The sequence below is a fragment of the Scyliorhinus canicula genome, chromosome 20 (genome assembly GCF_902713615.1).
Source record: "Scyliorhinus canicula chromosome 20, sScyCan1.1, whole genome shotgun sequence".
NCBI classification, from domain to species: Eukaryota; Metazoa; Chordata; class Chondrichthyes; order Carcharhiniformes; family Scyliorhinidae; genus Scyliorhinus; species Scyliorhinus canicula.
The window spans coordinates 61,385,831-61,398,607 of NC_052165.1; the positions used below are offsets into that span (position 1 = coordinate 61,385,831).

At 45.8% G+C, this 12,777-nt stretch overlaps 1 protein-coding gene across 2 annotated transcripts in view; it reads right to left on the reverse strand.

The window, feature by feature from the left end:
• Nucleotides 1-12,777, reverse strand: part of scube1 (signal peptide, CUB domain, EGF-like 1) — a 300,902-nt gene that overhangs the window by 6,937 nt on the left and 281,188 nt on the right. For both annotated transcript variants that reach the window (XM_038780754.1, XM_038780753.1), the window contains 3 exons: nucleotides 9,180-9,347; nucleotides 5,579-5,740; nucleotides 102-299 (listed from right to left, as the gene is read on the reverse strand). In XM_038780754.1, coding sequence (XP_038636682.1) covers nucleotides 102-299; nucleotides 5,579-5,740; nucleotides 9,180-9,347 — 528 coding nt within the window. The remainder of the gene's footprint in view (nucleotides 1-101; nucleotides 300-5,578; nucleotides 5,741-9,179; nucleotides 9,348-12,777) is intronic.

Consider the following 12,777-nt stretch of genomic DNA (forward strand, 5'->3'; position numbering starts at 1 on the left):
ACACATCAAAATATCTATGAATAACATAATTGTAAAGAAACAGTGATATATACTCGGATATAAATTTTTAAGAAGAGTAAATGGAGTGTGTGGTTACTTACAACTCTTTCTCATCACTAAAACATCTCCACATTCATCTTCCATTGGTAAGAAGATTTCTGGCACTACAATGAGGATTCTTCTCTTTGGTGGTGGATTTATATTCCAGATACACTCCACATTAGAAGGATAGTCTCCAGGATAATTGGGAGATTCAATGAATCCCGTATAGTCTCCAAGATCACCACCACACTGCTGATCTTTATAGAAAAGTTAAAAAACAGTAAGATGAACTACTTATTTTTTCCACATACTTAAAATAAAATGAGCAGAGTGAAACAACGAGTGTCAAACACTTGAGTAAATTAACTACTCCAATTCTCCCAATCATACCCAACCCACCCACACCCAAATTCCTCTGTATGAATTGGAAAACAACAGATATTCTTTCTGAATTCAAACTTTTGTTTAAAGAATAGGACTGTGCTTCCTGAGAAGACCAAGTACATGCGAATATTAGTTTCAGGATATATTGTTTGGAATTTATTTCATAGAGACAGCAAACCGAACAGTCAATCAACCAATTTGTCAGTTTCTGCAGCGACAAAGGCAGGGACTGAGACTTCTCCGAAATGGAGACCTCTGGAAGAATTACAGAGCTAGTAACATCGACCCCCATTGAAATTTTTCAAAAGGGCCTTGGAGAAAAGTCAAAAGGTCTTGACATGAAGCTTCATTAAAGGTGAGTGTAAATACGTTTTAGGTCAACAGAGTTTTCAAACGCTAGGTGTGGCTTCAACTACTGCACCGTGGCAAGATGGTGACAACAAACGGGACATGTGGAAGATGTGGACTTCTTCCTCTACCAAGAAGCTGTCCAGCAAAGAGTATCGAGCACACCAATATAAGAAACAGTTCATGAAGTGTAGCGAGAAGTCATGGAAAACCACAACCAAGTAGAATATATATGGGACACTCTGACATGCTTGGTATACACGTGACACCTACACAAAGTCATCATCAAAGAGGCAGAATGGGAAACAATGATGACCAAGTTCTTAGAAATGAGAGCAAGCAAGCGTTCCACATTGCAACTTACCATGTCCATAGGTGCAATCACATCACTGGAAGCATTTGCGACCATTAATATTGCGTGCCCTGGGAATACTGGAAATCACATATTGAGGGCCAAAATTGATACTGGGCTGAGTGCCAATATCCTTCCCTTCAGGATACTGAGGGATACATATCTCCACCACTGGAAGGCAATGGTATAACCAACTACTGCTAAGCTAACTGCATATAATGGATCAGTGATTCACTGCATTGGTACAATTACACTGAAATGTAGCTGCGATCAACTGGCAAAGTCATCACAGGGCTTTTATCTGGCTGGTGCACAAGGCCCAGCTACAGCGGGTCTACCAGCATGTGGAGACTTGAAGCTCATTACTATTCATGGGATCAGCAAACATACCAGATATAAAGAACAACTCCAATGAGTCAGTCCTTGCCTCAAAATCTAAATATCCAGACTGACTTGATATAATGAGCAGATTGTAAAGGGGATGGAATCTTACACCCATAGAGAGGATACAATTTGATCAACAGACCCTCAAAGATAATCCAATATTCAGATCCAAGAAAAATTAAATGTCAAACTAGACAAAATGGATCAGTATAATATTATCCAGGAGGTAAAACAGCACACGGACTGGTGCAATTTAATATCTGATAAAGGAGGATGGGCATATTAGGGCACATCAAGATCTGAGACATCTTAACCGAGCATTGAAAAGCTGTCCACGCAAGATTCCAATGTTACAGATGACTCCAAAGTTTGCTGGTGTGAAATTCTTCTCCAGATTAGTTGCTCAATACTAGCCATCCGGTACAAGGCTTGCAGAGTTGACAACATTTGGATGGTGCTGTGTTCAAAGGTTGCTTTTAGGAGACTTGCTCCAACAGCACGTGGACGAAACCCACTGGAGAGGTGCTAAGAAATTCACCACCAAGTATTTTTTGTGGTTAGGCAAATGAAGAATACAGTCTCAATTTACACTCTTTAATTGAAGCCACATGTCATGAAGGCCTTGGGCAAAATCTTCTGCCAGAGACTGAGGTCTCAGCTGCAGGCTCAAGAGCCAACTAGACACCTGCTTCATATCATTCTGGGAGGTCCCACCTCCCGAAAGTTGCCAGCCAATCAGAGGCCTTTTGAGTTCTTTGAATGGCAGTGCCATTACGAGGTTAGTGATTGCTGCTGGAATGATATCCACCAAAGGTCAGTACCCAGATTTCAGATAAATGGTTGCAGGTGGGTGTTCACAGAATGGGGGCATAATTTTCTGACACAATACATCAAGTGTAGTCGATGCCAGCACTGTCATGGGAGTGCTCCTTTAAGAAAGGTTTTTGTCTTATCACATGGCTTCAGTGATGTCATTGTGTGGGTGGAGCTGGGATGTTTTACTTTCGCTTTCATTTCTGGCTGCTGTGGACTCAGAGAACAAAGTATTTTGGCCTGTCTCTCTATTTTCATTTTAACGAGTTGTTCCAAGGAAGAAACCATTTATTATAGCTTCCTGCTGTTTTGGTAAAAAGGGGTTTCTAGTTTAATTGGATTTTGTTATTGAATTGGAACAGTTAAGGGGGAATTCATGAAGGGTTATACATAGATTACTGTAGCTGTGTGGGGTCTTGATGTTTGTAATTGATAGAAATTCTTGCTGTGTGTGTTTATACAAATGTTAACTAAATTCTGAGAATAAAGCTTGTTTTTTTTTAATTAAAAGCAGCTAAGAAATCTGTTGAATAACACCTGAAAGGAAGGCTTTTGTGCTCATCCTAGCCAAATTCAACAAAAAGTTGTAGGTCAGGTGAACCCCATATACTTCGAAGTTTTTAAACCCTGGCCCATAACAGTACGCCGAGTGCCATTCTCAGTTTCTTCAGGACTTCAAAAGAAATTGGCGCAGATAACAGTCCTCAGTACATGTGCAAACCATTTTGTGACATGTGTACAAAGTGAGGCATTGAACACATTATCCTTGATCAAATGACTGGTGCATAGTGTTAAGTCCTTCGTCCTTAATTATTAAGTTCCGGGAAATGAAACAGGATTTTCTGGTTGCAATACAACATCGAATGACAACATCACTAATTAGCTGCTGACCTTCACCAGCTGAACGTATATTTGGAAGGTAAACTCAAAGGACTCTTCCAAGCTGTTGCCTGTCCACGTTTCCAATTGTATGAGATTTCCTACTGGAAAAGCTATGGGGGAAATTTAGAGCCCACACTAACCTTGCATGAGATCGGCGACATGGGTGGCAAATTTGGAGAGAATCAGAAAATGTGCTCCTCTCCGGAGAGACGTTTCCCAATTTGCCCCGTCCCTCACTGGCGTGAACCTCATTTGAATAGATCATAATGAATTTAAATATAAACAGGCCCCCCCCCCACCTCACTAAATATTCATACCTCGACAACATAACGCCACGTTGGCGGGATTTACAACAGGTTTGGCCAAACGAGAATCAGTCAAGGGGATCCCTCTGGGGGCACAGAGATAAGTATAGCCCCCTGGGGGAGGAGGGGGAAGAGGAGGGGAAGGGAGGGGTGGTGTTGCGGGCATACCCGGGAAGCACCCTGACACAGCTCCTTGCTCAAGTTGGCACTGCCAGAGGCAGTGCTGGGGGGACCCAAGTGGGAGCCCCATGGTGGTTCATTTATGTGTGGACATGGGAGGGATGGCCCCCAGCCCTCACCATGGAGGTGTTAGGTCTCAATGCTGATCAGGCCACCCTTTAAAGATGGCACCCCAATCTCTGTGGAGCCAGTTACCGGCTCCATCAGGTCCCACCAGAGTGACCATGTAAACCACACCCACTCATTTTATTTCTTTAAAGAGGCTCAATATCTGAAGAGAAAACTGGTGCGTGCAACTGGTGAGTGACATGTCAGTTTTCAGTCTGAGCCTGACACTTTACCAAATGCTGGCAAGATTCCGCCCATTGAGTATGAAGGATACACATGACTGACATACAGATAAAGAATTGCCACGTTTGAACATAGGAGAAAATGTTTTGATTTCTACACCCCACAGAGGGAACCGGGTTTCCAGCTGAAATAACTAATATTTTTTGAGATAGTATGAAGTGGTGACACCAAATGGAGAGAATTATGCAGAAATTGATGTCAGTTCAGGGAGATGTCCAACTGTGCAACATCCAATAATTCTATTGCAAATAGAACATGTTCAAAGGTGAGATCTGAACTTAGCGCTGTGCAAGATAGAACATAGAACAGTACAGCACAGAACAGGCCCTTCGGCCCTCGATGTTGTGCCGAGCAATGATCACCCTACTCAAACCCACGTATCCACCCTATACCCGTAACCCAACAACACCCCCCTTAACCTTACTTGTAGGACACTACGGGCAATTTATCATGGCCAATCCACCTAACCCGCACATCTTTGGACTGTGGGAGGAAACCGGAGCACCCGGAGAAAACCCACACACACACGGGGAGGACGTGCAGACTCCACACAGACAGTGACCCAGCCGGGAATCGAACCTGGGACCCTAGAGTTGTGAAGCATTTATGCTAACCACCATGCTACATGCTGAAGACAGATCATGGCGAAGACAGCCACTGCATTGTTGTTGTACAAGAAAGCAGCACACCCGTAAACAAGACCTCTGTGATAACCAGATCAGATTGTATTGACAAACCATCTTTATGTTTCAAAGAACTTGTAAGCTCATAATGTAATAACCTCACAATACACAACAGTTTAATGTAGCCTTCACAGTCTCCAGAGTTGTTACAGCACAGAAGGAGGCCATTTAGCCCATCGTGTGTTGTGACATCCTTGTTATTATCTGTTTATTCTTAAATTGAAAAAAAAAGAGGGGCTATGCCCACAATCTGTAGCCATTGTTAGACAGGAAATGATGTCATCTGTCATGTGACCAGCAATTGGAATGGGTTTGTTGAAGAGCTGCCCAACAACATGTACAGATTACTGTTACATGTCAAATTTTAGGGAACGGTTAACGAGAGCAGGTGAATTGGCTAGACGATATTTAAAGGTTGTACAGACTACTATAATCTGAGTGACTGGTGAGTTTCTATTTGAAAGATAGAAGGAAACACACCACATGGAACATTCTGTTGTGTGGAAAGGAAACCCAGGGATGAATCTGGTGTTCTGCAGGCAAGCAAAACAGATAAATTGGGCAGCCAATTCTCACTCATGTCTAAGTTTATTCTCCATTAAAGTCAATATGTTACAGTATTGTCATGACTGTATGTGAGTCAGAGATAAGACTATTATTTAAAGTATAGCCCTAAAATAAATAGAAGTCTGCACGCTAAAAACATTATGCTGCTTGTGAGAATTTTCCGAATGCTTCATTTCTCCAGTCCTCTTTTATTGGCTATTGCAAGCTAATGTTGATTTAATGCGTGAACCAATATTTTAAATACAATCGGGACAATGCTATTCCCTAATATAATGGCAATTACTTACTTTTACATTGAGTGACATTTGTGGAACCATCAAAATCAGTAGTTGTGTTTCCAGGACAGGTAATGCAGTAGTTCTGGCCAAATTCTGGCTGATAAGTCGCAACTGGACACCTTATGCATCTGTGTGTGGTGGAGTTGTAATGGTGACCAGGGGAACAATGAACTGTGGAAAGGTTTGTGAACAATAAAAACATATTTGCAAATCAGTGAACCATATGCATTTACAAAAACCGTTATAGAAAACACACCATTATAATTTTAAAAGACAACAGCATTTGAACAAGGAAATATTCGGGTTGGCAGTAAAGATTCCCTGTTATGATGTGATATAACATATGTGAACAAGACAAAAACAAAATGGAAAATAATTCATGTCAGATTACCGTTACCAAGTGGGATCCTTTGATTGAGGTGTTCAAGCAACTGCGTACAATAACACTGTATTCATGTAACACCGTTTAAATGTGCAAACATTTTCAACAGGAAACTGAACACCAAACAAAATAAGCAAATATTAGAGGAGGTGCGGAAAAGCTTGGTCGAAGAGGTGGGTGTTAAGGAGAGTCTTAAAGCAGATGGAGTTGGCCAGGTAGAAGGACTTATGGAGGGAGTTCCTTGCAACCCAAGCAGCCCATGGCATAGCCATCAGTGGTGGAACAAGGGGTTACTAAAAAAGTCAGAACAAGGGGTTACTAAAAAAAGTCAGAGGGGCAGCATGGTGGCGCAGTGGTTAGCACTTCTGTCTCATGGAGCCAAGGACCCCGGTTCAATCCCGGCCCCGGGTCACTGTCCATGTGGAGTTTGCACTCTCCCATTGTCTGCATGGGTCTTACCCCCACAACCCAAAGATGTACAGGGTAGATGGACTGGCCACGCTAAATTGCCCCTTAATTGGAAAAAAATTAATTGGTTACTTTAAATTTTCTAAAAAAGTCGGAGTAATGGCTGGAGGAGGATCGGGTTGTAGTCATGGACTAAGGAAAGGAGAGACTATGAAATTAATGCAACAGGAAACACATTTTAAATTTGAGCTGCTGGGAGACTCGGAGCTAATATATCAGTGACGACGGCGGTCATAGGCGTGAGATTTGGGACTGAATTTTACACTGCCCATATGAGCAAGGTGGCAGGCAGGTGGGGCTGTAAAATTGGGTACTATGGCAATGGTGCATGCCTGTCCACTGCTTGCCCCATGGACTCCATGGTGACGGAGGTGTTAGTGGCCCATTCAACTGTTGGTAAATTGAGGCCTTTAACTGTCAGTTACTGGTCTCCTCCCATCAGCACTAGGATTTTCCCTGTGGCAGGGGAGGCCAGCACTAAATATTCAACATGCCTGGTGGGATTGGATTGGGTAGCAGAATATCAGATGAATATTATGGAAAATGGAGGATGGTCAGTCAGCAGATGATTAGAAAAGCAGAATCTGGAGGCCTCAAAGGCATGAGTGGAAATATTGATAGAGGCAGTGATTAAGCTGAGCAATGTTGTGCAGGCTGAAGTAGGTACTTCTTGTGATGGAGAGAACATGGGATCAGAAATTAAACTGGTGGCCATTTAGAATGTCATGTTTATGAACAGTCTCTTTCAGATTTGGCAACGCACTGGAAGCTTGGCAAAGATATGGAGCGCAATCTATTGGCCTCGCTGCTCCGTGATCTGGATCCCACCCATTGAGGTCTGGACCCAAATTTGCATTTCAAGTGAGCAGTTAATCTCCCTTTATGTCAACGCTGGATCTACCCAGCGCCCAGGCCTACAAGCCTTGCCAAGGAGATCCCAAGCGGGCTTCATTTAGCACTGGTTTCCACAAACGTAGAACGCTGGCACCTCCGATGCCACCCAGACACTGGCACTGTCAGCCTGGCACCCTGGTAGTGCTACGGTGGCACTGCCAGGATGCCAGGCTGGCAAGGCCAAGGTGTCTAGGTGTTCATGCCCATGCTGGGGATTGGGCCCAAGGGTGCCCTGCCCTTATGAGGTGGTGTGCGAGGACCTGATGACCCTCTTATTGTTGAGTTGGGACATTGGGGAGGTCCGAAGACCATGATAGGGGGTCCAGAGGAGCTCATCAGTGCAGGAATCAGGACTAAGGACGCGGCCTCGGCAGGTGTTCCCCACTGAGACCCTGAAATAAAGCAAAGGCCCGTTTAGTAATCGGCAATTTGCCACCAAAAGCACATACAAAGCTTTTGAGAGCAGGGTGCATGGCTTGCTCTCTGCTGCCGCCTCAGGCCGGAAGACTCCACACAGCCTCATTTATTTTCATTTGAAAGGTGGTAGCGGCCACCATTCTCAAGGGTTCTCCTGCTGCGATCGGTACCACTGCGGGAATGACGCGCCTGCTCCACGACCCTCCTGACACCCACCCACGGGTTGTGACCACACTTTGCAAAGCCCTGGATTAGAGCATAAGATGTGCAATTAGTGGGAGGGTCTAAGGACATAGAAGAACTGGGAGGACAAATTTGATGTATGGTAGCAGTGGGAGGGGGTATTAGAATTCACTGGAAATGGAAGAGGCTTGCTAGATTTTGGAAAGAATGGAGAGAATGTTGGGGTATCAGTGTTGAAAGAGGGTTCCTCTAATGTTAAACATGAGAATAGTAGTTTGGAAATATTATGATTGGATTCCATGATATCGGATTGTTGTCAGGTCGTACTGGGAAAGTTGTTCTCTGGAATAATTTGAGGGGGTGACGAGTAAGGGATGAAATAGTAATAATTGAATTTAGTATCTGAGAAGAAGATATCCTAGTGTGGGAGGATATTGGGGAGATCTTGGCTTAGGTGTCGTGATATAGTGACTGGGATTCAGTCAGGAAGTGGTGGGCAGTAGAAACTGGGTATGGGTTCTCCCTATGGATCAGGAACAGAAATAGGAAAGCATGGTGGGAAAGGGATACTGACGCTGGAGATGGAATTGGCAATGTCCAGTATGGAGCAACAAGAGAAGAAAAGAATGAATGCTCAGGGCAGAAGCATTATGGGTCACAAGAGAGCACGGAAAGCAATGCTGCTGAGGGGAGTGGGTGGGGGTTGGATATCAAGATTTAAGATGAGTGGGCAGCGACAGCTGGTAGGAGGGTAACAGAAAAATGAAAAGGTGGGTGGAGGGTCAAATCATGGGGAAAAGGCAAAAGTGTTTTGATGGGCACAGATAATTGGAGGGATAAGGACCAAGGGTTAAGAGTGAACCCTTCCCCTCACTCCCTACAGAAAATGTAGAGGTCTACTAAGTTTTCTTAGTGCTGCTTAAATAGTAAATGACAAGTTCACCGGCTTAGTTTGTAGATTCTTCTGGCAAGTCATTCAAGGTTAGTTGTTTACGTGTCCTTCATAGCTTTTCATTGGTTCCAGTCAGACTGAAAGCATTGTCCTCCCTTTTTTAATTTAAACATTCCTTACTTTTTTAATTTAAATGTTCCTTACTTTTTTAATTTAAATGTTCCTTACTTTTTCAGTCCTGTTTGCTGAATTTGACTTTCACCCTCAATCAGACACCCAAAGTGTGACGGCCTCATCAAAACACATCCGGCTAAACTGTTGCAATGAAATGCGAGAATGGTGGGAGTGTGCATGGTCATACTGCTTTAATTTACCTTTAGTTTCACAATCTTGAAACGAAACTGCTGCTTCATATTTCGTCATCAATCCACCCCCACAGTAAAAGCACTGTGTGCGACCTGACTCTGGTTGGAATGTGCCATACGGACATGATCTACAGGGCCTGAATCCGTCGGAGGAGAAATGTCCTTGAGAGCACTGCCCTGAAACAAACAATAGAAAGTTACGAAACATCTGTTGTTGCAGCAGATATGGAAAATAGAGGCAAAGGGTTGAATGTTTTGGCATTGTCCATGGATCTGCTGCCAGAATAGGGAGTCACTTCTGCTTCCAGGTCATCTCATGGTTTTAGTAATGTACTCAAAAATCTCCTCATTGTTCAATTGCTATCTCCTCTGGAATACAAACTGTGTTGGGCACAGCATAACAATATAGGAGAGCGGAACCGGTGGCTGCCATGGAGTGAGGGGTCCCATATTTGGTAGTTCCCGTTCATGGTGGTATTTTTGTGGCACTTACACTGGTTTGTTGCAGGAATTTTGTCAGGAAAAGGTGCAGAAGTGAGAATAGAAGGGAGTGACCCCTAGTTTATGGAGCTGCGGTCCAGAAGTGCCCGGAAAAAAGGGAACCTGTTGGTTGAGGCCAACAAGAAGCAGACCGCGCACGCGGAGATGGTGGATATGCAGGGTCTGGCCCCGCCAGCTCAGTGGTCGATGGACCAGTTGGTGAGCTTCCTGAATGAGAAGTTCACCCAACTGTGGAAGGAAAGTGCGGAGCACCTGGCCCAGGTGGTGGACTCGATCAAGGCGGTAGTTTTTAAAAAAAAATTTAGAGTGCCCAATTTTTTCCAATTAAGGGGCAATTTAGCATGGCCAATCCACCTATCCTGCACATCTTTTGGGTTGTGGGGGTGAAACCCACGCAAACACGGGGAGAATGTGCAAACTCCACACAGACAGTGACCCAGGGCCGGGGTTCGAACCCGGGTCCTCAGTGCCATAGGCAGCAATGCTAACCACAGTGCCACCGTGCTGCCCCAAGGCGGTGGTTGAACACAAGGAGATGAGACTGAAGGCCCAGGGACAGGCGATCCAGAGGCTGGAAGAGCAGGCAGGGGAGCAGGAGGACCAGTACACCTTGATGGTAGCAGAGATTGGGCTGATGCGTGACCAGCAGAAGTGACTGCTGGAGAAGGTGGGGGACCTGGAGAATCGTTCACGGAGGCAGAACATTTGGATCGTGGGTCTACCGGAGGGAATTGAAGGTTTGGATGTGGGTACATACGTCGGGAAGATCCTGGAAAAGCTGCTTGGGGAAGGTGTGTTGGACTGGCCTTTGGAGATGGGCCACAGGACGCTGATGTGCAAACCTCAGGGGGGTGAGCCGCCGAGGTCGATGGTGATGTGATTGCATTGGTTCCTGGATATGGAACGCGTCATGAGGTGGGCTAGGCAGACGAGGTGATGCACTTGGGAAGACGTCGAGACGTCAAGATTCTGCCTGGGTGCATAGATGGCGAAGAGGAGGGCGAGCTTTAATAAGGCAAGTCGGGCCTGTACAAGAAGCGCGTAAAGTTCGGACTACTGTACCCAGCCCGCCTATGGGTGACCGATGGAAGTCGGGAGATGTACTTTGGCTCGGCGGAGGAGCCAGCGGAATTTATGAAGGAGAATGGAATGGCAGGAGAAGGATAATCTTGAACTTTGATTGTGGGGATCTGCACTATATTGTGAAAAACTTTGGGTTTATGTTGTTTGGATCTTTTTTCATTTTTTTCTCCATTTTTCGGTTCTTGTTAGGGTTAGGCCAGTATCCTATGCTTTGTTAAGGGATGAGGGGTGGGCCTTTGTTTTCGGACCTTGGGAGGGATTGTTTGCTTGTATTTACTTCTTGCCTTTGTCTTGACTCTTTGGAAGGTGCGGGATATGGGCCGCAGACTACCCTAGGGGATGTTATGGTTGATCGGCAGGGGAGGGGGGCAGGGTGCCCCCCGACCAGGCTGGTCACGTGGAACGTTCGGGGACTGAATGGCCAGTCAAAAGGGCCCGTGTGTTCATGAACTTGAAGCAACTGAAGGCGGATGTGGCCATTTTGCAGGAGACGCATCTGAAGGTGGGGGAACCAGGTTAGGGTAAGGAAGGGATGGGTTGGACAGGTGTTCCATTCGGGGTTAGACTTTAAAATGCGGGGTGGAGCGATAAGCGAGTGGCATTCGAGGTGGGGAATATAGAAGCGGGCCCGGGCGGTAGATATGTTATGGTTATTGGGAAGCTGGAGGGAATGGACGTGGTATTGGGACATAGATATATGCCCCGAACTGGGATCACGTTTGTTAGACGGGTACTTTGGAAGATCTCAGATCTAGATTCACATCGACTGATTGTGGGGGGAACTTTCAATATGGTCCTGGATCCAAGATTGGACCGGTCGAGCTCTAGGTCTGGGTAGGTATCAGCTATGGCAAAGGAGCTTCGGGGGTCTTGGAGCGCATGGGGGAGGTCGATCCGTGGAGATTTAGGAGTTCGAGGAGTAAGGAGTTTTCATTCTACTCCCATGTGCATAAGGTGTTTTCTGGATAGACTTCTTTGTGATGGATAAAACGCTGCTGGCTGAGGTGGAAGATGCTAAATATTCAGCAATGGTAGTGTCAGACCCCATGCCCCGCATTTGCTGGACTTGCAAGTCAGCAAAGGAAAGGCCCTGCGGCCGCAATGCAGGTTGGATGTGGGTTTCTCGTGGTGGAGGAGGTATGTGAGCCGATGGGGGAGGCCATTCAGGGATATATAGGATCAATGACACGGGTGAAGTTTTGGCGGGGGTGGTTTGGCACTGTTATTAGGGGGGAATTCATCTCAATTCGGGCCATAAGGAGAAGGTGAATGTGCGGAGTTGGACAGACTGGTAGGCAAAATTTTACAGGTGAACAGAAGGTACGCGGAGTCTCCGGATGACGGGCCTTTGAAGGAACGTCAGAGACTGCAGCTGGAATTTGGGCTCCTGTCCACCGGTAAGGTGGAGGGACAGCTGAGGAGGGTAAAGGTGGTGGTGTATGAATATGGGGAAAACACCAGCAGGATGTTGGTGCACCAGCTGAGGAAACAGAAGGCGGCGAGAGGGATTGGGAAAGTGAGAGATACAGGGGGGAAGGTGGTTTTGGATCCGGCGGGGGTAAATGATGTGTTTCGGGAGTTTTATAGTGAATTGTATAAATTGGAACCTCCAGTCGGGGAGGAGGGTATGAAGTCATTTCTGGGATGGCTGGAGTTCCTGAGGATACATGATGTGGAGGGTCTCAGAGTCCCAATTGGGCTTGTGGAGGTTATAGATGGATTGGGGGAGGGGGGGGGGGGGGGGGGGGGGGGATACAATCAGGTAAAGCCCCGGGAACAGACGGATATCCGGTGGAGTTTTATAAAATGTTTGGGGCCGCTCTTGGTAAAGACTTTTAATGAGTCAAAGGAGCTGGGAGTGCTCCCCCCAACGTTATCGCAGGTATCAATTTCCCTTATTTTTAAGCGGGATAAGGATCCGGAGAGCTGCGGCTCGTATAGGCCAAGCTCCCGTTAAATGTAGATGCAAATTGCTGACAAAGATTTTGGCCACACACATAGAGGCCTGTGTCCCGGGGGTAAA